At 51.6% G+C, this 25,859-nt stretch overlaps 1 protein-coding gene across 3 annotated transcripts; it reads right to left on the bottom strand.

Moving 5' to 3' along the window:
• Positions 1 to 366: 366 nt before the first annotated feature.
• On the bottom strand, positions 367 to 25,599 carry SCNN1A (sodium channel epithelial 1 subunit alpha). Of its 3 annotated transcripts, none has more exons than XM_013063583.2 (13): positions 25,470 to 25,599; positions 23,844 to 24,203; positions 12,832 to 13,099; positions 11,788 to 11,978; positions 7,970 to 8,073; positions 7,402 to 7,565; positions 6,916 to 7,014; positions 6,615 to 6,732; positions 2,751 to 2,829; positions 2,561 to 2,618; positions 2,340 to 2,395; positions 2,117 to 2,192; positions 367 to 1,763 (listed from the first exon to the last, which is right to left on the bottom strand). In XM_013063583.2, exons 2-13 carry the CDS (start codon positions 24,197 to 24,199, stop codon positions 1,383 to 1,385), a joined length of 1,950 nt encoding a protein of 649 aa, XP_012919037.1. In that variant the 5' UTR covers positions 24,200 to 24,203; positions 25,470 to 25,599; the 3' UTR covers positions 367 to 1,382. The 3 variants fall into 3 exon arrangements, with proteins under 3 accessions (XP_012919037.1, XP_004766774.1, XP_012919036.1); XM_004766717.3 differs by lacking the exon at positions 25,470 to 25,599 and adding an exon at positions 24,375 to 25,463; XM_013063582.2 differs by lacking the exon at positions 25,470 to 25,599 and adding an exon at positions 24,853 to 25,463.
• Positions 25,600 to 25,859: the final 260 nt, after the last annotated feature.

Below are 25,859 nucleotides of genomic sequence, written 5' to 3'. Positions count from 1 at the left end.
TGGATGACTGATGACGTAAGTAAAGTTGGGGAGGGAAAGGAAGTTCCAACAGTGGACGAGGGTGAGTCATCCCAATCACTGCCCAGTAGGTGTCCTAAGGGGGACAGCACCATGGCTTTGCCATCCAACCCTAACATGGTGTTGGCCACCTAGCAGGTGCTCAGTGATGCCCACAGAGGAGCTGGCGGTACAGTTGGTCTCTGCCAAGACCCCTGAAGAATGGCTGCTTCCGTTGTGAAGCCAAGGGCTTTGGAGGGTCCCCTCGCCCCACCCTGGGACCTCCGACAAGCTTGGGCAGTGACCCAAGGACTTGTGTCCCCTCCCGACCTCCTCAATGGTGCCCCTGCACAGCTCTCCAGACATTCCTTATGCAGCAAGTATTTATTGAGCGCCTGCCTACTTGCTCTAAGCTGGACACCGGGCTAGACCCTGAGGATACGTAAATGAACAAGACCCTGTCCCCGACCCCAAGGAGCTCCACAGTCTAGTTGGGGAGGCAGGCACAAAGGAACAAGAAAGCATACATCATCAGCTCTAAACATCAGGCAACATCAGCTCTAAAACAGATGTTATGCTGTGCTACGGGAGTCCAGGGGAGAGGGAAGTGATCAACTCTGGGGAAGACAAGAAGGAACCGCAGTCTTTGCAGAAGTAGTGGTGTCAGAGTAGGGTTCTAAGGGATGCGCAGGAATTCTCCAGATGGTGAGGAAAGCTTCCAGGCTGAGCAGAGAACTGGAGCAAATATGTAGAGGTATAAAGGACGCAGAGGCACTGGGATATGGCTCCGTGGGGACGTAGGGCAGATGAGACTGGAAGAGTCCTGGGGCCACCTAAGAATGGCCAAGCCTTTCCTACACTGGTCTGCTCCAGTCCCTGCCCTGGGAAGGGGAATTGCCCAAGAACTAACAAAGGGGGCTTTTGGGTGGTGTTCCCCACTCAAGTTCAAGAAGAGGTGCTAACGTGTCTACTGGAAAGCAGCGAGGCCAGGCCTGGGGCTGGGTAGGAAATGTGCATGCCTTTGTGTTCTCTTGCTTGTGTTTTGTTTCCGGTCGCCAGCGGTTTCCAGGGAAGGTTTCTTGTCGAAGCTCCAAGTTTGGCCTGGCTGATCCAAGGGAAAGGCAGACTTGTTTGCACTTGAGAAGGGAAATCAGCGTCTTCTCAAGGCAGGACCAGAGGGTACAGGGCAGGAGACAGGGCCATTCCGGGCAGGTTCCTTGGCCATTTCTGTAGCCCCTTTCCCATCCTGCTTCCCTCCCCCACACCAAAGGCAGTTGGGCAGCTCTGAGAGGAAGTCCCCAAACTTTCTCTCATCCTGCCAAGCCTTCCCCCTCCCACCAGGGGAAGCGCCTGCCTTGGGTGGAGGGGGACACTCTCCTTCCCTCTCAGGGCTCCCCCAGAGTACAGGCCGAGGCGCTGGTCCTCACCAAGCTGGATGGAGATGGGCAGGGGTCCAGGGAGGCATAGGAAGGGGGAGGGGCTGTCAAGGCTGGGAAAGTCGCAGGGCCTGGTGGGGATGAGGAGGGGGATGTGGCGTGGGGGCAGAAATGGGAGGGGACGGAGGAGGCTGGAGTGGAGGCCACCTCCCGGGCGCCCCTGCCCCCTCGGCCTGGAGACCAGTAGCGGCTTCGGAGCCTCCGGAGTAGCATGAGGACTGTAATGACCAGGAGGTCAAAGACCAGCTCAGCCATCTCCACCACAGACAGCACTGAGGAGCCGAACCACAGGCTCCACTGGCTGCCCAGGTTGGACAGGAGGGTGACCATCTGTAAGGGAAAAGGGCACACTGACCATGAGGGCCAAGGTGGAAGAAGAGCCCCATCCCTCCTTCCACGAGGCCCACACCCACCCCTTTCGGCCTCTTGGTGGTTCCCTGGACCCCTTCTGTCCAAGTCATACCCATCTGGCACACCCTTCCCTGTTGCCGTACCCAGAGACTTCTTCTGTCCAAGTTCCCCTTCTTCCAACCTTCTCAACCTTCATCCTTGTCCCCTCTCCTTTCCTTTTCCCCTACCTTCAAAGCCTAGACCCCTTTGGCCCCCCAGAGGCACCCCCTTGTTTTCCCTCACAGCCACCCACTAAGACCTCCAAGAGAATCACAGACTCAGTAAGGACATACCGTGACGGAGGGAGACTCGGAGTTGGTTTTGTATTTCAGCTCCTTGAAGAAGATGTTGAGTTTGGCGACGCCATTTCTTTGGAGTCGAGGAGAGGGTAGAAGAAATGGCAATGGATTAACTTCTCAGACCCTCATAAACACCCTCCCCTGATCACATCCTCTTCCTAGACTCATTTTTCCTCCCACGGACTCCGTTCCCCAGCCAGATCAGGGCTGGACTGACCTTTTGTTGTTAATAGTATAATTGTTCTGTTGGGATAGCATCCGGAAGACCCAGTCCTGGAAAAGAATGGGGGTGTCAATGGGGTCATCCCATATTCTTCAGGCTTACAGAGTATGGTGTGGCATCAAACACATCTATATACATACCCAGAGAAGACCACAGTTTTACACACACACACACACACACACACACACACACACATCCCCTTTTCCCCACTTTACCTGAGATGTCACTGAGGGCCATCGTGAATAACCAGCAGATAGCTGGTAGCCGGTCACACTGGAGATGGAGAAAGGAGCTCAGTGCTTGTGGTGAGGGTCCCCCACTCAAAGGCTTAGCCAAGTACCCTGTACTCTCCCCAGCCAAGTGGCCAGCTGCCCAACCCGTGCCCCAGGGGAAGGAGACACTCACCTGCATGGCTTCCGGCACTTGGTGAAACAGCCCAGGCGGTCCGAGGAAAAGGCATCCTGGAGCTTATAGTAACAGTAACCTGTGGGTGCAGAGATGTGCCCATTTTCCTGGGGCACCTCCACCTTCTTCACCCCAGATCCAAGCGGTCTCCCAAGATATGTGGGTACCCACATCCCAAGTTGCATTATAGCAATGCCACCCAAGTGGAGGCACCAAAAACTGTTTAAGAAATAAAGCTAAAGGGGCGCCTGGGTGGCTCTGAGGGTTAAAACCTCTGCCTTCGGTTCAGGTCATGATCCCAGGGTCCTGGAATCAAGCCCCACATCGGGCTCTCTGCTCAGCAGGGAGCCTGCTTCCTCCTCTCTCTCTGCCTGCCTCTCTGCTTACCTGTGATCTCTGTCTGTCAACTAAAAAATAAAATCTTAAAAAAAAAAAAAAGAAATTAAGCTAAGTCAGGAAATTTTTTTTTTTTAAATCCAAAAAAAAAAGAAAAACCCAAACCCAAATACAACCCAGGACACATCCATGTAAAGATGACTAGGATATGGACAAAAATCTTAAAGTCAAAAAGAAAACTGGGAACAACTGTGTAAGAAGCACGTGCTTAAACCACAGTGAGATGCCACTTCACACCCACCAGGATGGCCATTAAAGAAATAAATAAGTAAGTGTCTGGGAGGATGTGAAGAAGCTAGAAATGTCCTTCTTCACCGCTGGGAACGTGAAATGGTGCGGCCACTCTGGAAAAGAGTCTGGCAGTTCCTCAAAATGTCGAACATGGAGTTACGATATGACCCAGAAACGCCACTTCTAGGTATATGCCCAAGAGAACTGAAACACATGTTCACACACGAAACAGAAACAGGACATAGAAACAAGCCAAGTGTCTGTCAACTGATGAACGGGTAAACACACGAGACAAAGCTGTACCATAGACTATTCTTCAGCCCTGAGAAGGAACCCAGTACCCCTAGATCCCACCACGTGGACGGCCCTGGAAAATCATACGCTAAATACAGGAAGCGGGGGCACCTGGGTGGCTCAGTGGGTTAAGCCTTTGCCTTGGGCTCAGGTCATGATCTCAGAGTCCTGGGATCAAGCCCCACATCAGGCTCTCTGCTCAGCATGGGGCCTGTCCCCCACCCCCCACCTCTCTGCCTACTTGTGAGCTCTGTCAAATAAATAAATAAAATCTTTTAATAAATAAATAAATACTGGAAGCAGTCACAAAGGACTACACAGTATAGGATTCCGGTTCCATGAAATGTCCAGAATGGGCAAATCTGTAGAGACAGAAAGTGGATTAGTGGTTCCTGGGCTGGGACAGGGGGCTGTGGGTGCAGGACATGGGGAGCTCAGAGTGATAATGGGTAAAAAGTTTCTTTGGGGGGACACCTAGGTGGCTCAATCCATTAAGCATCTGCCTTAGGCTCAGGTCATGATCCCAGGGTCCTGGGATGGAGCCCCACATTGGGCTCCCTGCTCAGCGGGGAGCCTGCTTCTCCTTCTGCCTGCCACTCCCCCTGCTTGTGCTCTTTCTCTGACAAACAAATAAATAAAACCTTTTAGGGGCACCTGGGTGGCTCAGGGGGTTAAAGCCTCTGCCTTCGGCTCAGGTCATGACCCTAGGGTCCTAGGATGGAGCTCCATATCAGATTCTCTGCTCAGTGGGCAGCCTGCTTCCTCCTCTCTCTCTGCCTATCTCTCTGCCTGCTTATGATCTCTGTCTATCAAATAAATAAATAAAATCTTTAAAAAAAAAAACTTTAAAAAAAAGAGTTTCCTTCGGGAGTGATAGAAATGTTCTCAAGTTGACTCTGGCTGCCGCATGGCTCTGTGAGTATACTGAAAACTAAAACTATACTAAAATCAAATGGGTGAATTAAATGGGAGATAAATGATCTCAATAAGCTGTTACCTAAAAAAGGTTGGGAAGATGACTCTACAGATCCCCCTTCTCCCCTCTTTACCAAGTTCTAAGTAAGGTTATTGTGTCATTCCTGCTACTTTCAGTTGCCCGTTCTGGAAGTCGTCCATTTCTGACCCAAATCCCGGTCTGCCAGGACGGGGGCGTGGGGGGGGGTAGGTCTGGAAAGGCAAAGCAGGGGGGCAGCTGGGCCACTTCCTCTGGGAAGTCGGGAATCCTTAGGGAACAGCAGATCCTTAGGGAACAGCAGATCATGTTTCCCCCCACTCCCCCATTCCTCTCCCCTACCCTCCTGGCTTCTCAGCAATCAGCACTGTTACTTTCTCTCCCAGATCCTCAAACTCACAGCCACTCAGAACATTGAGTGCAGCAAAGAGCAGTGGGCAGGGAGTCCCCACTCTGCACATGGGACGGGGACATCACATCACATATTCCCCCTGGGCCTTGGCTTGCTCATCTGAGAAAGGAGACAGTGAGGCCAGATGGACCCTGAGTTTCCCTCCAGCTCTGGTGTGCTCTGACCTAAGGTAGGAGAGAGGAGAACAGGAAGGCGGGGACTCCCAACTACAGGGCAGGGGGAGAGACCTGTGGGGAGCACACCCAGGGAAGGGAGGAGGCAGAAAGATCCACAGGGACAGAACCAAAGGAGGCAGACGCTAACCTCCAGGGTCCCCTCACATGTGCAGAGGCTCACCTCCTCCAGCACAGCCACCAGTGAGAGGAGAGCTGGGCCCAGGGGAGCCCGGGGAGGAGGACCAGTCAGTGGAACCAGGTGACAGCATGTGCCCCAGGACTGCCAACCCTCTACTTTCTAGTTTCTTGTTTGGGATTTTCTTTCTCTCTCAGCTTCTTAGTACAGAGCTTCCATGCAGCATGACTCAACTATAGTTACAGAAAGGAACAGGGATTGGTCTACTCCTAAACCTGGAGATTTCAGAGCTCTCCAAACTTTTTTGATTGTGCCCTCCTGTAGGTAAAAAAAAAAATTCTTAAATTGGGGCACCTGGTTTCAACTCAAGTGGTGATCTCAGAGTTGGGACATCAAGCCCCACATCAGGCTCTGAACTCAGCAAGGAGTCTGCTTGGGTTCCTCTCTCCCTCTCTTTCTGCACCTCCCCCTCCCCTACCATGTGCACGTGCGGGCGTGCTCTCTCTCTCTCTCTCCCAAATAAATGAATAAATCTTTTTTAAAAAAATCTTAAATAAGTAACTCTCTATGTATTGATTCATAAATTCCATACTTGCTACTAGAGAACTGATCCATTAGGTACATTATAAAACATATACAGAACAGAAGATGGAGAGATCCATATAACTTCTAGTATTTTCCTCCAGCACCCAGTGAGCAGTCTTGTGCCTTGCCCAGCACCTGCCAAGTGAGGTGGGGAAGCTATAGGCAAAGTGTGCACTGGGACCTCAGGACCTCAGAAAGACTTTCCTCACGTGCTTTTCCTTCTTTATGCTGCAAGTTATTTTTATTTATTTATTTATTTATTTTTAAAGATTTATTTATTTATTTATTTGACACAGAGAAATCACAAGTAGATGGAGAGGCAGGCAGAGAGAGAGAGAGGGAAGCAGGCTCCCTGCCAAGCAGAGAGCCCGATGCGGGACTTGATCCCAGGACCCTGAGATCATGACCTGAGTCTAAGGCAGCGTCTTAACCCACTGAGCCACCCAGGCGCCCAGCTGCAAGTTATTTTTAAATGGGGCAATTCTCTATAAACAAACAGAGCCAGAATGCAAAGAGGGAAATTGAGAGGGAGGAATGGGGATAGAGGAGAGAGAGTGAGAGGAAACCGAGAGGTGAGTCTAAGGGCTGGAACACAGGGGAGAGAGAGAATTAGCATCCAAGAGGGTCCCAGAGGGGAGCGCTCACTCCCACTCCAAGAAAGTGCTGGGGCCCAGGGTCAGACTGGGGCTCCCTGCAGGCTCACCCCAGGAATTGTGCTTCCTGTAGTCACAGAACTCTGCATTCTTGGGCAGTGGATAGAAGATGTAGGCACAGCCACACTGCTTGATCATGTGCTCCTGGAAGCAGGAGCGGATGCACACCTGGAGGAGAGGAGGGTGATGGGAAAGGGGGTTCAGGCCTGCCCTCTCCACACAGCAGGGAAGGGAACCCCTCTCTCCACCTGTCACACACACATACACACACACAAATATACCCCTCCAACTTTCAACTGACCTACAGGGCAGGACTGGGAGATGGTTGCCATAGAAACAGGCTGGTCTCACCTGCTGTGTGTACTTGGAAAGATAAAGGTTCTCCACAGGGACATCACTGCCATTCTTGGTACAGTCACCATAGTTGCCCCCAAGCCTGTCCAGCGCTTCCTGCGTACCCGCATGCACAGTGAAGTCAGAGGTCAGAAGTCAGAGCCTCTCAGTTAGAGCCAGTGGCCCAGGCCCCTTCCTGAATTCTCTGTCTTCCCTCAGCCCAGAGGGTTTATATCTCCTACCCAGCCAGCCCCTCCTGTCTGCCTGGCCATTTCCAAACATACCCCCAGGGGCCCCCAACAACTATCCCAGGGATACTTTCAAGGACACTGGCTCCCTACTTCTCCAACCCCTTGTCCCCGACGCTGCTCCTTGAAGACCTCCACCAGCCCCAGACCCACCCCACATGATCTCCCTCTACGGATTTCGGGCTGTTGAGTCAATTCTCCTGCTCTCTCCGACCTGTGGCTCTCCCCTCGCATGCCTCCCCGGCAGCACCCTTGCCTTCCTCATGCTGATGGAGGTCTCCACGCCAGGCCGCAAGTTAAAGCCACCGTCATCCATGAAGGCAGGCTCATCCTGCCCGTGGACCATGACCCTGGCCCCAGTCACTGTGGACAGCAGCGGGATGAAGTCATTCTGCTCTGTGCGTAGTGTTAGGGACAGACCTGCGAGTACAGAGGGGGCAAAGTTGGGGCGGAGTTGGAGATGTGTTAGGGGATGGAAACCCCCTCTCCCACCTGCCTGGTCTCTACTGCTCCTGAGGAGGGCCTTCCTGTGGGTCAGGAAGACCTACATAGGGATTTGGCAACCCCTGGACTGGACTGGGGAGGGGTGGGGCAGGCAGAATTGGGACGGGGATTCCTAGCACACCTGGAGTGGACCCAGTGGTGCCAAGGGGGACAAAGAACAGAGAAGACTCCTCCAGGATAGAGACAGGCATGTTATAGGGGAGCCCAAAGGTACACAGCATCTCTAGGACATGAGCACAAGGTGGGTAAGTGTGGGTGAGCAGGGCTGCAGGAAGCCCTGAGGCAGAGGTCAGGGATGGCGGGAATGAGGAATGGCTTACCATTTTTGATCCCAGGCATAGAAGACATCCAGAGGTTAGAGCTGTTCTTGCCATTGAAAGTGTAGCAGTTCCCATACATCGGGTGATGAAAGTGAGAGTAATTCCTATCCAGGAGGAGGGAAAGTAGGATCAGAAAGGGAAGTGTAGGGGATCAGAGAGAGAACTTTCGGTGACCTTGGTTTCCTGACCACCTACTATGTGCTGGCACACCCTGGGAGCTTTACCCATGCTCCCTAAGCCACTCTTACCAATCGAAGGGATCATCCCCACATCATAGAAGAGGAAGCCAGGGCACAGAGAGGTCAAGGAGCTGCCCAAGGTCACACCAACAATGATGACAAACTTGAGACTCAAAAACGGGTCCTCTACCTTCTAGTCCAGTCTCCTCCCCCCAGGCCACCTGACCTCACTGGCCTTGTGACCTCTCTGGTGTCACTGTGCTGCATTACGAAGACTTTTTGGCAGTGTCCCTAGCTTTTCATGTATCTGTATCTTAGTTCCCTATTTGGACTGTGATCTCCTTGAGGACAGGGGTCACATCACATTCATCTCTGTATCATCTCTGGGTTAACTGCACAGTTCCTGGCATACAGACAATAGAGAAGATGGTTAATAAACAGGGGCCAAAAAATGAAGTGGAGAACTGGGAGCGAACAGGGTTGGAGGAGACCGTGAGACCAGCAGTGAGCACAGAGCTAAGAGGAAGAAGGTCAGCACCCAGGGCAGGAATGAGCCAGGTCCTGCTGGGATGGCCTTGAGCAAGTCATCTTCTCTAAGCTTATTTTTCTTGTCTGTCAAAGGAGGAGACTGGAACTAGATGATCTGGAATATTCCCCTGGCCTTAAAGAACAAAAGCCCAGAGATGTGAAAGATGGGTGCCCATTCTGGGATGTGCTAGCAAGCCAGCATTTCCAGAGCAAAGGCTGGGTTCATGGAGGGAAAGAAGAGGCTCCGGAAGTGAACAGAGGCCCGTCCTGGAAGGCCTATGAGCCCTGCTCAGGGGAGAGAGGGGACAGACAGGTACGACGTTGTGGATGCCCACCACGGGCTCTATGCGGCAGGTGGAATCAACAGATTAGATGGAACAACAAGGATGCACCTTAAAATAGAGCTTACTAAAAAAACAAATAAATAAAAGGCAAGGGACGCCTGGGTGGCTCAGTCAGCTGTGTTTGCCTTCGACTCAGGTCCTGATCCCAGGATCCTGGATCGAGCCCTGCGTTGGGCTCTCTGCTCAGGGAGAGGGGGAGCCTGCTCCGCCCCTTCATCCCTTCATCCCCATGCTCTCTCTCTCTCACCCTCTCTTCCTCTCTCCAATAAATAAACTCTTTAAGAAAAAAAGGTGAAATGAGGCACCACCCCTTACACATACATCTCAATCACACTTTGCAAAAAAAAAGAGAGATACATCCAGCACAATAGGGGAATCTATGAGAAGCAATAGAACGGGGCAGTTAAGAGCACAGACTTCGGAACTCAACTACACACATGTGAACCCCAGCTTGAACAAGCAGGAGCCGTGGGACCCATCAAGTTACTTCACCGCTCTGTACTGCAGTTTCCCCTTCAGTAAAACAGGGATGATAACAGTACTTACCTCACAGGGGTGTGGTAAGGATGAAATCACCCTTTGAATGAGGCTTAGCACTTAGGAAGAGCTATATAAGTTTGCTATTAAGGTTATAAAGTAAAAAAAAAGATGGTAGCAAATGAAGGAAGGGGAGGGTTTAGAACCCTCATACACTGCTGGGGAAATGGAAACTGGGATGATGGCCACTTGGAAAACAGTCTGCCAGTTCCTCAAAACGTTAAATACAGAATTACCCTATGACCCAGCAATTCCACTCCCAGGTGGATGCCTCGGAGAAATCAAAAGATTCATCCCTACAAAAAAGTGTACAGAAATGTTCATAACCACGTTACTCGTAATAGTCAAGAAGCGGAAACAATCCATATGTCCATCAGCTGAGGAACAGATAAATAAAATGCGGGCTAGCCATACAATGGAGTATTACCCAGCCAACAAGAGAACAAACTGCTGGGGCGCCTGGGTGGCTCAGTTAGTTGAACATCCAACTCTTGACCTTGGCTCAGGTCATGCTCTCATGGGTGGTGGGATCGAGCCCTCCATCAGGCTCCATGCTCAGTGGGGACTCTGCTTGAAGATTCTCTCTTCCTCTTCTTCTGCCCCTCCCCGCAACAGATAAATAAATCTTTTTTAAAAAGGTTGGGGGCGGGAGCCCCTGGGTGGCTCAGTCAGTTTACCATCTATCTTCAATTCAGGTCATGATCTCAGGGTCCAGGCTCCCTGATCAGTAGGGAGTCTGCTTCTGCCTCTCCCTCTGCCACCCCAGAACCCCACTCATGCTCGCTCGCTCTCTCTAATAAATAAGTAACAATTTTAAAGAATAAATAAAATTTCAAATTAGAAAGAATAGGGGCACCTGGGTGGCTCAGTCATTGGGTGTCTGCCTTCGGCTCAGATTGTGATCCCAAGATCCTGGGATCAAGCCCCACATTAGGCTCCCTGCTCATTGGGGAGCCTGCTTCTCCCTCTCCCTCTGCTGGTCCCTCTCCCTCTGCTCCCCCTGCTTGTGTTCTCTCACTCTCTCTTTCAAATAAATAAAATCTTTTAAAAAAAATTTAAAAGAATGAAGTGTTGATACATGCTACAACATGGACAGGCTTGAAAACATCATGCTGAGTGAAAGAAGCCAGAGACAAAAGGCCACATAGAATATGATTTTATGTATACGAAATGCCCACGACAAGAAATACATATAGATGGAAAGTAGATTCCTGGTTTCCAAGGTCGTGGAGGAGGGGAGGGAATGGGGAGTGACCACTGGTAGGTGCAGGGTTTCTTTTCGGGGTGAGGAGAATGTTCTAAAATTAGATCAGGCTTGCACATTTCTGTGAATACACTATAAATCACAGGCAGGGGTAGGAGGGGCCAGAGGCTGCCACCTGCCACGACCTCTTTGCGAGGACATAATGACTAGAGTTCTGACCCAGGTAATGCCTGGCGGGCACTGCAGGGGAGTGGGAAGGATCCTTAGCTAGGGTTGCCCTGGAAACCTAGGGCAAGCCACATCTATCTGTTGGAGTTCAAGGGTGATGCGACCCAAGTCTCCTTGCAGTTTATAAAATGCCCTCACACTTATCTCATGAACTTGGAGATGGCTTGAATAGAAATGCCAAGAGGCCAAAAGTTATATATATTTTCCTATTTGGTGTATCCTAGAACAGTGACTGGCACACAGCCCAGAGAGTAAACAGTATTTGCTGAATGAACATTGAATGGATCTCTTTTTCCCCCATTTTATAAACAAAGAAACGCTCTCTGCAGAGCGATATCAAATACCTTGAGTCACCTGGCTGGGAAGTTACAGAGCCAGAGCAGGGACTCAGGCTCACTCCCTGATTCAATCCATGCTATTTCCACCAAACCATTACTGTCCACCTCCTCTGAGAAGATGACCTCCCAGGCACTTCTGAGTTTTGGGCTAGTGACAAACAGGCCTTAGAAAAATGGAGATGCAAGCTTCCAGCCATGGGAGTCTGAAAGCCAGACCTCAACCCCATCCAGCCTTTCCAGGGCATCCCTACTAGGCTGCCTCACTCAGACCAAGAACCCCTGCAGGATAATCCACAGGACAGAGGTTTGGACCTGAGCGAGGTAGGTGCATACCCCTTCTCTCCTCTTTGCATGTGAGCATTTCCCTGCATTTCCCCGGGTGCCGCCCACACGAGCCTCAGATTGGCCTCCGGGAAGGAGACCCTGTGGGGAGCACGGAGGGCAGGCACGAGGGACTCACGCCTGACTGCAGGAGGCCTGTTTGAAGCGGCAGGCGAAGATGAAGTTGTCCAGCATGTCCTCCCCCGGGGCAGGAGAAGTGTCTCGCAGTCTCGCAAGAATGTTGATGTAGTGGAAACGGTACCACTCCCTCACTGCATCCACCCCTGACGAGTAAGTCTGGTAAAAGCAGTCCGATTTGTTCTGGTTGCACTAGACACAGAGACCACAGAGTGTCAGAAGGCCGGCAGCAGGGGACAGGCTGCAGGACAGGCTGAGGTCAAACATGGAGTGGTCTGGGGTCCCCAGGGCTAATAGATGGGGTGGGGAGCCAGGAGGGGGTTAGAACAGAAGGCAGACAGAAGCTGAAGCCCGGAGGAGAATGGACCAGGAAAGCAGGGGCTTAAGGGAGTGGTTGGCCAAGGAGAAGGGGAGCTGTACACACCTTGTGGGTCATTTCTACAGCCTCTGCAAGAGGGTGGAGCAAGCATTCGTCTCCCCATTTTACCGATGGCAAGACGGAGGAATCAAGAGGTTTGCCCTAGTAACTGAGCTAGGACGAGAACCCAGGTCTCCTGGCTGTATGGTCCACTCTCCCCAAACAGGGTCTCTCTTCTTTCCTGTTACTCCCCCACTTCCGCTTATTGTCCATTTTACTTTTTATTAAAACAATCTTTTTAAGTCTTTCTCCTGTCTCCTCCTCTCTTAGGCCGGCAGAGCCCCACTTCCCTACTGGTGGGTCCCAACTGAGCCCCACCGGCGGGGACTGACAATTCAGAAAGGTGCTTTTTTCACAACAGAGCTGACTTCCGGCCGCTGGAACGCTCCCACAGAGGCCGGGGCGAGGAGACCCCCCCCCCCTCACAAGCCCGCACACAGAAAGGTGTTAGTTAATTAAAGTATTTTGCTGGCCGACAAGATCCCGCCTCCCGTCGCTAGGCAACTGAAGCCTGGTCCGGAAAGGCAGGCGGGTCCCGGGCTCAGGAGGAACCCGGCGGCCCCGGGGCCGGGGCGCCGGGGCGGGGCGGAGGGCGGGGCCTCCCGGGCTCAGGGGGCGGGGCCTTACCAGCTGGAAGCCGATCTTCCAGTCCTTCCTGTCCACTTGGGGGTTGTTGTCCTGCACAATGGATTTGGCGCTGCGGGCTTGGCGGGCCCGGGAGGGCGGGGCCGGGGCCGCGAGGCGCTGTAGGGGGTGCGGCCAAGTCTCCCCGAGGCCGCGACGACCGCGGGGGTGGGCCCCCACGGTGCTGGAAGAGTTGTACTTATACAGATCGTACAGCGTCTGCTCGGTGATGCGGTCCAGTTCCTCCAGCTCCCCTTTAATTTGCGTGTCCCTGGAAGGGGTGATGGGAAGGGGGTCGGTCTGGGGGGTCGGCCACGCGCGAGTCCCTGGCCCCTGAGGGCCCCAGTTTCCTCGCCCGAAACCGGTGAGGTCGGTTCATCAAGGAGAAGCCTGCGGGGAATAGCTCTGGTGGCCCCAGGGCTCTCTCGGAGGGCGGGGGACGTGGGGGTGTAGACAAGGTGTTCCGCGGGGGCAGTGAAGGCGACTATGAGCCTCAGCGGTGACGGCGTTATTACGGCCTGTTTATCAGAAGGGAGAGGCGTGAGGCGCCTGTCTGGGGGGCGCTCTCCTCCCACTCGCCCTGGCGGAGAGGGGAGCCCGGAACTCCTCTGCCCTTTTCCAAAGCAGGGACAGGGTGTGGCCTCGTCCTGCGCCCACACGCTCCCTGGGATCCGCGGTGTGCGGGTCATCCCACTCGGGTCCCCGCGGGCCCCCCGGGCCCCCCGAAGTGGCCTTTGGGCCCATCTGCCACCTAGCACCTGCTAAATTAGGGGTGCTGAGCTGCACTTCTAAACTTCCCCAGGAACTTTAAAACTACAGATGTCGCACACACGGCCCCTCCCCATCAAAGACTCAGTTTTAATGAGTGATGGGTGGGGCCCAAACACCAGAAGTTAAACACTGTCCAGTGTAAATCATCACATTCCTTCCCGTACAGGCCCTATTACCCTCTCCATCATGAAAGTCCATAATAGCAGTGCCTTAGGGCTAGAATCTACCAAAACAAAACACACATTAATAAATTCAACAAGGTTGTAGGATACAAAACCAATGTACAAAAATTCACTGTATTTCTAGATAATAGCAACAAAAAGATGGAAAAATGAAATCACAAAACAACACCATATAAAATAAAATAAACAACATCAAATACCAGGAATAAATTTAATGAAAGGTAGGCAAGAGCTTTATCCTGAAAATCATGCTGACAGAACTCAAAGGCCAAAATGAATGGGGAGTTACATGAGTTCATGGGTCAGCAAACATTCTGAAGAAATCGACAGGCTGATTCTAAGGTGTTTGTGGAAATGGAAAGAATGTACAGTGGTCAAAACAATTCTGTTTTTAAGTTTATTTATTTATTTTTAAGTAATCTCTACACCTCATGTGGGGCTCAAACTCAGACCCTGAAATCAAGAGTCCCATATTCTTCTGAGCCAGCCAGGCATCCCTCAAAAACAATTTTGGAAAAGAGCAAAGCTGGAGTCCTTAACTCTATCTGACTTCAAACTCACTGTGAAGCCTCAGTCAGCAAAAAAGGGCAGTGCTTATGTAAGGATAGACAATAGATTAAGGGAACAGAATAAAGTCCAGAAATAAACTCACACATATACAGTCAACTGAGTTTTGACAAAACCTAATGAAAATAATTTTTTCAAACAGATGTATGCTATGTTGAGAAGAAAAACAAAAAATTTAAAAAAAAAAAAAAAAGGAAACTCAACCTCCACCTCAGTTTATACACAAATATTAAATCAGGTTGGATCATAGACCCAAACATAAAATTCAGAAGCAGAAAGATTCTAGAAGGAAACATCGAAGATACACCTTCATGACCTTAAGTTTATGTTTTTTGGTTTAAAAAAATATGTACATAATACATATACATATATTATATACATATATAATATATGTGTGTGTATATATACATATATGTATTATACATATTATATATATACACACATATATATATCTAAGGAAGCAACTGATGGATCATTAAGCTCCATTTCTGAAACTAATAATATGCTATATGTTAATTAATTGAATTTAAGTAAAATAAATTTTAAAACACCTTAGGAAGGCCTTATCCTGCAATATAAAGGTCTCTTACAAATCAGCAATAAAAAGGCAAATTGTTTTTAAATGAACCAAAAACAAATCCAGAAAAAGACAATAAAAGTAAAAATGCACCAAAAGATATACACAAATAGTCACTAAACACATGAAAAGGTGCTCAACAGGGGCACCTGGGTGGCTCAGTGGGTTAAGCCTTTCGGCTCAGGTCATGATCTCAGGGTCCTGTGTTGGGTTCTCTGCTCAGCAGGGAGCCTGCTTCCCTCTCTCTCTTCTCTGCCTGCCTCTCTGTCTACTTGTGATCTATCTCTGTCAAATAAATAAATAAAATCTTAAAAAAAAAAAAGAAAGAAAAGGTGTTCAACATAATTAGTCCTCACTACACTTCAACAAAAATATAAATTTTAAGAAAGGCAAACTTCTAAAACAAACAAACAAACAAACAAACAAGAATGAGGCACCATTTAACATCCATTAGAAAAGCTAAACCTAGGGACACCTGGGTGGCTCAGTCAGTTAAGCATCTGACTCTTAATTTCAGCTCAGGTCTTGATCTCAAGGTCCTGAGTTCAAGCCATGCTTTGGGCTCCACACCCAGCATGGGACCTACTTTAAAAAAAAAAGGCTAAGCCTAAAAGATTGACAATGTCAAATGCCGGTAAGAATGGAGAGCAGCTGGAGCTGCAGCTGGTGGGAGTCTATAATGGCACAGTTGAGGGCCACTTGGTAGCCCTCGACTACCAAAGTTAAACACCCATCTACCTTATGACCCAGCAATTTCACTTCCGGATATTCTACCCGATTCCACTCATAGCTATTCATTCAAGCACAATGAAAACATAAAGACTTGTACGTGAATGTTCATAGCAGCTTTATTCATAAGAGCAAAAAGCTTGAAAACAACCCAAGTGTCCATCAATACTACTCAGCAATAAAAGGAGGCAAAAAGCATGGGAGAATTTCAGAAATACAGTAATCAGTAAGTTGAGCCAGACACATGCCAAAAAAAAAAAAATGTGATTTCCTTTAAAAAATCCGAGAATAGGTCAAACTAACTGATGGTGACAGAAGTAAGAGAATGACAGTAGGCAAGGGAGAGGAATGGACTTCAAAGGGCCACCAGATAATGGAAATGTTCAGGATCTTGATAGTCAAACTTCCTTGAGAACTTAAGATTTATGCATGTTACTGTATATCAATTATATATATGTATATATATACACAATTATATATGTATATGTATACATATATACATATACATGTATATCGATTATATACATATATAATATATACATACATACACATGTATGTATATATGTATATAAAATGTATATGTATATAATGTATGTATATAATTATGTATATCTGAGAGAGAGAAGGAGCAGGAACAGGGGCAGAGGGAGAGGGAGAATCAGACTCCCCACTGAGCAGGGAGCCCCACATGGGACTCCATCCCGGGACTGTGGGATCATGACTGGAGCCCAAGGCTGATGTTTAACCGACTGAGCCACCCAGGTGCCCAGTTATACTTCAATTAAAGAAAAAGTCAAGAGGCACCTGGGTGGCTCAGTCAGCTGAGCATCTGACTCTTGGTTTTGGCTTGGGTCATGATCTCAGGGTGGTGAGATCAAGCCCCACACTGGGCTCCAGGCTAGGCATGGAGCCTACTTAAGATTCTCTCTCTCCCACTTCCTCTGCCCCTCCCCTCACTCACCCTTTCTCTTTCTGTCTCTAAAAAAAAATGAGAGGAAGGAAGGAGAGAGAAGAGGAGAGGAAGGGAAGAGAAGCGAAGAGAAGAGGTCAAATACGTGTGTGTCAGGAGTAATGCCAGAGATTGGGGTTTCGTGGGAAAGGGTGGGGCCCAAACAAGGTTGTTTTATAAGAACCCCAGGGGCCCTAACCAGTCTCTAGGCCATACCCTCACTGTCTCCTCCACTAGGCTCGGTTTCTCCCTCCTTCATAAAGTCTATCTGGCCGAGCCCCAGGCATCAGCCCCAGCTGCCCCTCTTCAGAAAATGTAGCTCAGGTCAGAGGTGTGTGTCTGACATTCCCAGAGACTTGCTTGTGACTGGGTAATTCAAAGGATGGCAGAACCGGCTGGTCTTTATTGAGCACTTACTCTGAGCCAGGCGCTGTGGTATTAGAAAGGACATAATTTAATGTAATATTCAGTATAATTCAGCAAACTGCTGGCCACTGTCAGCTAATACTATTGTCATTCCTTTTCGCGGGTGAAAAACCTGAGGCAGGTGCCTTGTTCAAGTCTACCCAGCCAGGAACCGGGTCAGAAAGCACCCCTGCCATCTTATTGTCCTCCACTCTTTCCCTGCCAGAGCTGGCTATTTTAGGAGGTTGACAAGCTGCCCCAGAAGGAGCACTGAACCCAGAATTAACTAGATGTACGTCCTGGTGTTCCCAACACACACTTCCAGCTGGGTCATGTTGGTAAGTAACTCACTCTTTCTGAATCCAGCCTCAGTCTCCCCACCTGTAAAAGGGGCATAACACTAGATCTCCATACCACGTGAAGGTCTCAGGGGGTTAAGTAAAAAAATATTCAGTGACACGAAATGAACAGGACACTGAGTATCTGGAAGACACGGACAGGAGTCCGAAGCCTGAGAAACGCAACCGTCTCTCTCCCATTCACATAGGAAGAATCGAGGTCTGCCACCTTGGCTGGAGTTATTGTCACATATGCCACCACATCTCTGGCTGAGCATTCCTTTTCCACACCCCCTTAAGCTGGCTCAAGTTCCTCTGCGTCCATCTTCTGCCTTGTACACTCTCTCACCCTCATCTTCGACTCAGAAATTCTAGCACCTTCTCCAGCCACGCTGCTCCTCCCCAAAGAGCTCCAGGCTGTCCCTATGCCAGTTTCCCCCTTGACAGTCCCCCTTCCTATTTGGCTCCTTCCTGCCTCTTCCAGAGAGGTCTCTGATGAGACCCCAACCCCACCTCCAGAAGAGGCCAGGCTCCACAGAAAACACACTCCCTCCCCCAAGGTCTGCCTCTCTCCTTTTGGTTGATGGGGAGTTGTTTAAGGAAGGGAGAAGCATTCCCAAATTCCCCCTTCAGAAAATAAATCCCTCCCTCCCTTTCGGCTGACAGCTAGAACTAAGAGAAGTGATGCGGAGTAAAACCCGCTAATGACATCAGTTCTTATCCTGCAAGCGGGAGGGCGCTGGAAAGAGAGCAGGGCAGAGGAGGGAATAAAGAATGCAAACATGGGGGCTTCAGCAGAACAGTCCAGACTTCAAACCTTGACCTCCTACCCAGCCATGGTCACTACCCAGTTCCCACACCCTCCCACATTTCATCCAGGCAGACACTACTCTCTCCATTTGACAGCTGAAGAAACTGAGGACCATCCATCACCCGGGCAGCTTCTCCAGCACCACTCAGCAAGGAAGTCCCAGAGCCAAGATCTGAGCCCAGGCCTGTCTGACTTCATGGTCCCTGCTTTTCCCACTACTTCTGCCTCTGGGCTCAGAAGCACTGGAGAATGGGGAGCAAAATCTCCTTTCTCAGCACCTGGCCATCTCCCCTCCATACCCTCATCTCCTGCTCAGGATAGACTAGCAGGAGCAGGGAGACTGAGAGGCTTAGGGGCTGAGATCCCTGCTGCCTCCCTGTGTGCCGCTCCTCCCTCCCTCTTTCCCCTGGGTGGCCTCCTCTCACAGGAGAGCCCTTCTCACTGGGCAGCCTTGGATTTGCCTAGGCCTTCATCCCACCCCCAGGAGGACCCTAGCAGAACCTTTGCACTCAGCCTTCCGGAGGCACTAGGCAGGATGAGCCCTGGAAACTCACCAGCTTCCTCTCTAGTCAGTGTGCATCTGGGGACCTACTCTCCTCCCTCTGTCCTCCAGGGACCACCTAGACTCCTTGACTTCCCTTTCTTTGACCCCTTCCTCAGCCCCATTCTCCTCCAAATCTCAGCACCCCCAACCTGCCTCCCAGCAGGCTGGGAACAGACAGCCCTGATAGAACCCTTCAAGACACACACACACACACCCCACCTCTGGGAACTCAGCCTTCACCACACTGTGTTCACAGGCAGGTGCCCTGGAGCAGCCCCTCAGCAGTGAGCCCCACCACCGCCCCTGTGAAGCCAGAGTCAGCCCCTCTAGAATCAGTTCTGAGCTCTCAGACTGCATGTTCAACTCAGTCCCGGCTGCAACATTTTAAGAACAATACATGTTCCCAAACGAATGCTTGTCCTGAGGAGGGAAGGCCAGGGACTGAAAGCTCAAGAAACCATTTCATCCCAAAACTAAGAAACTAAGTTCTATTCGTTCTGCAGATGGATGTCTGAGCCCTGCCCACAGTTTAGATGGTTTGTCTTGGAGCAGTTACTTATCTTCTGTGCCTCTGCTTCACCACCTGTAAAATGGGACTATTCATAGTACTTGCGGCATCAGGTTATTATGGGGAGTAAATAATACAGGAAAAGTCCTGAGAAAAACACCCGGCCAAGGAGGCACTGTGTAGCTCCTGCTGTTGTCTTATTCTCACTGCTCTCACGGGAGAGCCCTTCTCACTGGGCAGCCTTGGATTTGCCTAGGCCTTCATCCCATCTTGGTGGAGAAGTGCAGGCCACGGAGACACGGGGGCCCTGCCTGCTGCTTATCCACCACGGAACTCTGTGGTAGAGCCTAAGAGCAGATTCCAATCCTGGCCCCTCTGCCTAACAGCTGGGCGACCTTTGCAAAGCCCGTAGGTTCTCAGAGTCTCGGTTTGCCCATCTGACTTGCAGAGGCAAGGGTGGGGGGCATGGGGTAGAGAAGACTCTCCTTCCTTATCTAAGGAGCTTGTTAGGAGGATCCGAATCTGATGGACTTTGGTGGACTTTGCAAGCTGCAGGCAAGTGCTGTTGTCCTAGTCAGTGGGTGAAGGAGAAGGTATCTTTAGGGTTGCTTCAAAGAGACAGAACCAGAAGCAGAGGCTAGAAGTTTTAACGAGGTCAACTGCAGCTCTATTTAAGGAAGAAAGTTTTGGTTTTTTGTTTTGGTTTGGTTTGGTTTGTTTTTAGAGGGAGGGTGCACAGGTGCAGGGGTGGCAGAGAGGGAGACAGAGAATCCTAAGCAGGCTCCAAGCTCATCATGGAGCCCGACACAGGGCTCGATCCCAGGACCCAGAGACTGTGGCCAGAGCCGAAGGCAGATGCTCAACCAACTGAGCCACCCAGGTGCCCCTAAGGAAGTACTTTCAAAGGACAGCTGTTACAGAGGTGGGTAGGGTCCTGACCCGAGAAGAAGCCCATCACTGGGGGCCGAGGAGGGCAGTCCTAAGAGTCTGGGCTCTTGTCCCTGCCCAGACTGCGACCCACAAAGCCTGATTTCCAGACCCTGCAGGGTTAGATATAGAAGGCCCAGCTCAGAGCCCTCCCCACCAACAGCGTCTCTCTTTGGGGAACTACCCCTCTCCTCATCCCACCCCTGCACAATCTTGGGAAGGGATTTACCATCTTTGGGAAAGGATCCCATGACCTCCTTTGCTGAGAATCTCAAGCTCTGCATTAGGTCCAGCCTCAGTCCCTCCTGGGACTAGATGAAAAATATGTTCTCAGGCTCTGTTTTCCCTCGATATGGATATGACAGGCTCTCTCTCAGGTGAGAAAAACCCTTTGTTTCCAAGAAAGAAAGGAACTGCTCTGGCTGACCCTTCACACCGGATTCTTAGCGCTTCCTTGCTTAGTATGAAAGGTCTTCAGCCCCTTGCCCCCTCTTCTGGAAATGTCCTAGCAGCCTAGGACCGCTCTGTCTCTGCTGGCCAGGGACATCCGGCTGCTGGCTATGGGCACCCCTGCTCTGACTCTGCTCTCTCCCCAGCTCTTCTGTCCTGTCCACTGGTCTCCACCTCCTCCCTCAGGGATCACGCATCTGGCCTGTCCCCTGCACCTGCCGCTCCACAGCTTTTTTTTTTTTTTTTTTTAATTATTTATTTATTTGGGACAGCATGAGCTGGTGGGGTGGAAGGTAAAGGGAGAAGCAGGCTCTGCAGTGAGCAGGGAGTCCAATATGGGGCTGAACGCCAGGACCCTGGGATCCTGACCAAGCCAAAGACAGACACCTAACGCCTAACCAACTGAACCATTCCAGGCGCCCCAAGTACCCCTCATCTTGTTCCTGCTCTTCCTCATAGGACCCCACCAGCAGCCTGCAACCCTGTGGCACTTTACCAGGCTCCTCCTTAAAGTGCAGAGGGAGAAAGAGCTTTGAAATCAAACACACTGGGTTTGTGACTCAGCGGTAACCTGAGATGCACTGGCTGCTCAGTGGGGTGGGTCGGTGGGTGGGTGTGGCAGGGTGACTGTTTGCCTGTGTGACTCCAGCAGGTTATTCAACCTCTCTGGGCCTCCAGCTCCTCATATATAATGTGGGCCTAATACTAGTACCGACTTCAGAAGTCTTTTGTGAGAATTAAATAATTTCACATAAAACGTACCGGCACACATTAAGTACTATAGAATTCGTGTATTAGCTAGTGTTGTCGTTATTTCTTTATTATTTGTTCAAAGTGCTCAGTTTACTAACTCAAATCATATCACCTCCATTCCCAAAGGGAAATAATAATAATGTCTTACCCAGACTTGCCAAGTTTCTATGAGACAGTCCTTTATGAGGCACCCAGGGGCACCCCGGTGGCTCATCTGGTTAAGCATCTGCCTGCAGCTCATGATCCCAGGGCCCTGGATGGAGCCATGGGGCTCCCTGCTCAGTGGGGAGCCTGCTTCTCCCTCTCCTCCCCACTCACACTTTTTTTCAATATCTCTCTCACTATCTCTGTCTCTCTCTCAAATTTAAAAAAAGAAGAAGCTTTAAAAAAAAATAAATAAAGCACACAGCACAGGGGTGAGCCCATGTCAGGAGGTCCACATTGTTCCCCCTGCTGGGGGGCCTTCCCAGACTCCCCTCCTGTCCCGGGGCGCACTCTCTCCACTAAGCCCTGAGGCCATCAGTCAGTCATGCCAGAGAGATTCTTTCTATTGTGGACACCTGCCTCCCAGCCTGCTGCTCTGGTCTCAATCCCTGGGGCTTCTTCGTGGCCTGCCCATTACCCCTACCCATGACCCCAGCCCCTGCAGAACCTTAGGTAATATACAGGCCTCAAAAGATGGAGCCTGGCCCTCTCTGTCTCGCACCTGTGTCTTCTAAGCACAAGTGTTTATCTCGAGCCTGCTACCCAGCCTATGGTCCCTCCCATCTGCCCGTCTTCCCCTCCTTGCTGGCTCGGAGTGGTCTACCATGACCCAAGGGGGTGAAGGGGAATAAGTGGGGGAAAGATCAGGGCAGGGAAGCAGCAGAGGGTCAAGAAGAAGAGAAGCAAAAGCCCATGGGCACTAAGGAGGAAAAGTGAGGCTGACCTCGGGCAGGGGGAGGGGAAGGAGTGCCAGGAAATGACATGTAAATGTCTGACTACAAACTTCATCCATTCCATGTCCTGCACCTAGGGAATTAAGAAGAGGCAAGGGTTTGTGACCAGAGGGTGAGTCACAGCTAGGTCACTATCTCGGTGGCCTTCTCCTGTCTTTGCCTCGGTTTCCTTCAATGTAAAATAAGGATAATAACAGTCCCTGCCTCATGGGGTTGGTGGGGGAGTTGGGGGTACTGCAGAGTACTTAGCAGCGGCTGGTGCATGAAATGGGCCCTTCGCCAGGAGGGCATATGGAGGCCAATCCCTGGAATGGCCCACAGTGTTTTCTCTGGGGCACAGGACGTCCCAACCCTTATTGGTCCGTGACACACCTTAGGACACAAACAGAATGCATGGGGGGGCCCCCACCCTTAGTATGTGACCAATCTCCATCATCCGTAATGGGGCACACACACACACACACACACACACACACACTCTGTGCGGTCACCCCGCAGGCACCCATAAATCTTACACTCCCTGAAGGCAGAGACTATGACTCTCACAGTCTTTATTGGACTGATCACTCACTCGGCCTTGTGTTTTTGGTTTTGGGGGTTGGCTCGTTCCTTTGTTTTTCGTCCTGCTGTTATTTGTGCCACCTGTCTCTTTCATCTTATTTTATCCTCTGGCCCCCTGAACCTACCTGCCTTTGGGGAAGACTGTATGAATGAGTGATCCCATCTGCCCGGGGCCTCACATTGTGTGGGGGCAAGTTCCAGGTGCCAGCAAAGGTGACCCAGTGAATGAACACAAATAAAAGGTGTATATAAACACCCAGCCCCGCCCTCCTTTCTTCTCTGTGGTCACCATCCCCTCCAGCTTCCAGGAGAAAAGCTGGCAAAGAACACCCATGAAACCCAAAACTGCAAGACACACCCAGCACTTAAAAGTCAGGCACCTGGGTAGGTGAGCTAGAAAGCACCTCAGTGGTCACCTGGTCTTTGGGGGAACAGAGGACCAGGGGGCTGGGTTCCATCCTGTCCTGGTCTTCTCCTCTGGCTCCACCCCAGCTTCAGCGCTCTGGAACTGCTTGGCTGCCACCCCCACGTCACTTTCTCCAAAACAAACTCCCCCTTCTATACCAACACCAAGAGACAGGCCTGCCAGCTCCTACCCACCACCCACGACCCGCAGCACCTGCCGCAGCTTCCCCTCTCCACCACATTCTTCTCTCAAGGTGGAGGAGGCCTTGTTCTTCACCCTCCTCTCACTCTGGGGAATCTGGGGAAGGGCCAGGAATGATCTCTACCCTGCCCTTCAGGGTAGCCGCATCTCCCTCCATCAGCACTCCCCCCCACCCGTGGGAGGTAGAAGGGACAAGAAGGGGAGGGCACTGTTGCTCCAACAACCACACTGTGGATAAGCAGTGTGGCAGTGCGAGGGCCCTGCTGGCCAGTGCCCCCAGCCCATCAAGTCAGGGAGTCCCTATCTCCTTGGGGACAGGAGTACCCCCTCCTCCTGCCACATGTGTGGTCCGCCCCTGCCCGCTCTGGCCCAGCCTTGCCCCCCAACAGCGGACTGACCTGTAGGGGTTGAGGTTGCAGATGGTGACTGCGGGGAAGACAAGCTTGTCGGAGTTGAGGTTGATGTTGAGGCTGACGGGGTAGCTGAAGTACTCCCCGAACAGCTGGCCGAACTGCCAGTACATCATGCAGAAGGCGCAGAGCCACAGCACGGCCCAGAAGGCTGTCTTCATGCGGTTGTGTTGGGAGCACACCAGGCGGATGGCGCCGTGGATGGTGGTGTTGTTGCAGAAGAACTGGAAGAGCTCTCGGTAGGAGCGGTGGAACTCGATCAGGGCCTCCTCCTCTTCTGTGGGCTGCGGGGGGACCGCGGGCTCGGGGCCCGGCCCCTGCTCCTCACGCTGCTCTCCTTTCATGAGCCTTGGAGGGTCATGGGGGAGCGGTCAGTGCTGAAGTTCTGAGCCCTGGTGCCTCCCCCCTCATCATCTTGACCCAGAGTGACGGTGCTCCTGGCCAGGCCCACACCCCGCTGGGAGCCCCCTCTTCTCCGCCCCTCCCTCACTCCCTCCACCTTCCCAGGAGCCGGCTGACCTGCAGGAGTCGAGGCCAGAGAGCTGTAGCTGGGCTTCCTCGGGAAGATGCCTTTGGGGTCCTGTCCCAGCACCTCCCTCTCTGTCTCAGAGATCAGTCTGCCCTGTCTTTAGTCTCCTTCCTGCAGGACCTCTGTGTCCCAGCGTTGACTCGTGTTCCCCCTCTCTCTATCCTTTCTGCTTCTCTTTGGGTCTCTTTCTCAGCTCTCTTCTTCCTTGCCGGTCTCCTGTCTGTGTGCCAGGCTCTCAGATCCTGCCTCTTCCTCTTCCTCCCCACCTTGCCCCCTCTCAGTCTGGGTGGGCTCTCTCCAGTGTCTCTGGCCCTGGCCTTGGACTGTGTCCTGACTCCCTCTGTCCCACGGCCTAAAGGCCTCCAGGACGTCTGGACTGCCTCCTGCTCCCAGCTCCCAGGTTGTGGCTGGACTGGGACTGGTTCCTTTCCAGTTGAATCTGGCAGGCGAGCCTCTCCTCCCCCTCACCTGACAGGTGCAGCGGCCTGGCTAGGGAGCCCGCCCGCCAGGCTGGGATGGAAGCAACAGAAGCCTCATTAGCATCTCAATTAAAGGTGAGCAGGGCAGGGGGAGGGGCAAAGGAGGAGTTTGAGCTAAGGGTTCTCCAAAGGGTGGAAGGCTCCTGAGTGCAGGTCCCCGGGGAGTCTGCACTCCCCGGGACTGGAGAAGGCAAGAGCCCCCCAACCAGAAAAGTAATGGTGCTGACAGACAAAGAGACCAGAAACAGATGGACAGGGGAGGGCCAGAGATCATGGACTAGGAGAGAAATCCTGAACACCAAGCCAGGAGGGCAAAACAAAGGAAAAAGAACCAATCAGGATGAGGGGGACTAAAGCCGGGGAGACCAGGAGGACAGAGAAGGCAGAAAAAGAGAGATCCATGGAGGAGGACAGAATGGAGGCCCGGGAGGGAGGGCAGAGTTGGAGGAGCGGCAAAGAGATGAGGGTGATGGGGAGGGAGCCAGCCCTGAATGGACTCTCCCCTCCCTGGCAGGAGATCAAGGGGAAGAAGCCCCAAGTGGGCTTCTAGGAGCTAGTTTCCCTCCCTGGGGACTCCTTCCAAAGGCACCCCTGTGTCAGCCTCACCCCCAGGTCTTGCAGAAGAAGAAGGGGTAATCTGAAGTTTCCTCCTTCCTCGATAAAGTGGGAACACATCCTGGCCCCACTGCCTTCCCCCCTGGTCCATCCTCTTCCCTCCTGACTCCTTGCTACCACCCCCTACCTTGTCCAGGCCAGGGAGGGGCCCAGGTGAAGCTCAAGCTTGGGCGGGACCCTGGGACATTCTGTTCTTTTTTACACCATTGGCTGCCAGGCCAGGAATGTGTAATGTCCCCTGTTGTGGTCACGGGGTTGCAGGAATGTGGTCACCGAGAGGCAGCACAGGGGCCAGGCAGGGCACCCGGGCACAGACCTGGAGCCCAGGGCACATTAGGGACAGCTGACACCGAGGGGACAGGGAGGATGTGGGCAGCACTG

This window comes from Mustela putorius, unplaced genomic scaffold, assembly GCF_011764305.1.
Source record: "Mustela putorius furo isolate JIRA1106 unplaced genomic scaffold, ASM1176430v1.1 tig00003988_pilon_pilon_pilon, whole genome shotgun sequence".
Taxonomy (NCBI): domain Eukaryota; kingdom Metazoa; phylum Chordata; class Mammalia; order Carnivora; family Mustelidae; genus Mustela; species Mustela putorius.
The sequence above is the reverse complement of the archived record's forward strand: the minus strand, read 5'-3'. Positions and strand labels throughout refer to the sequence as shown.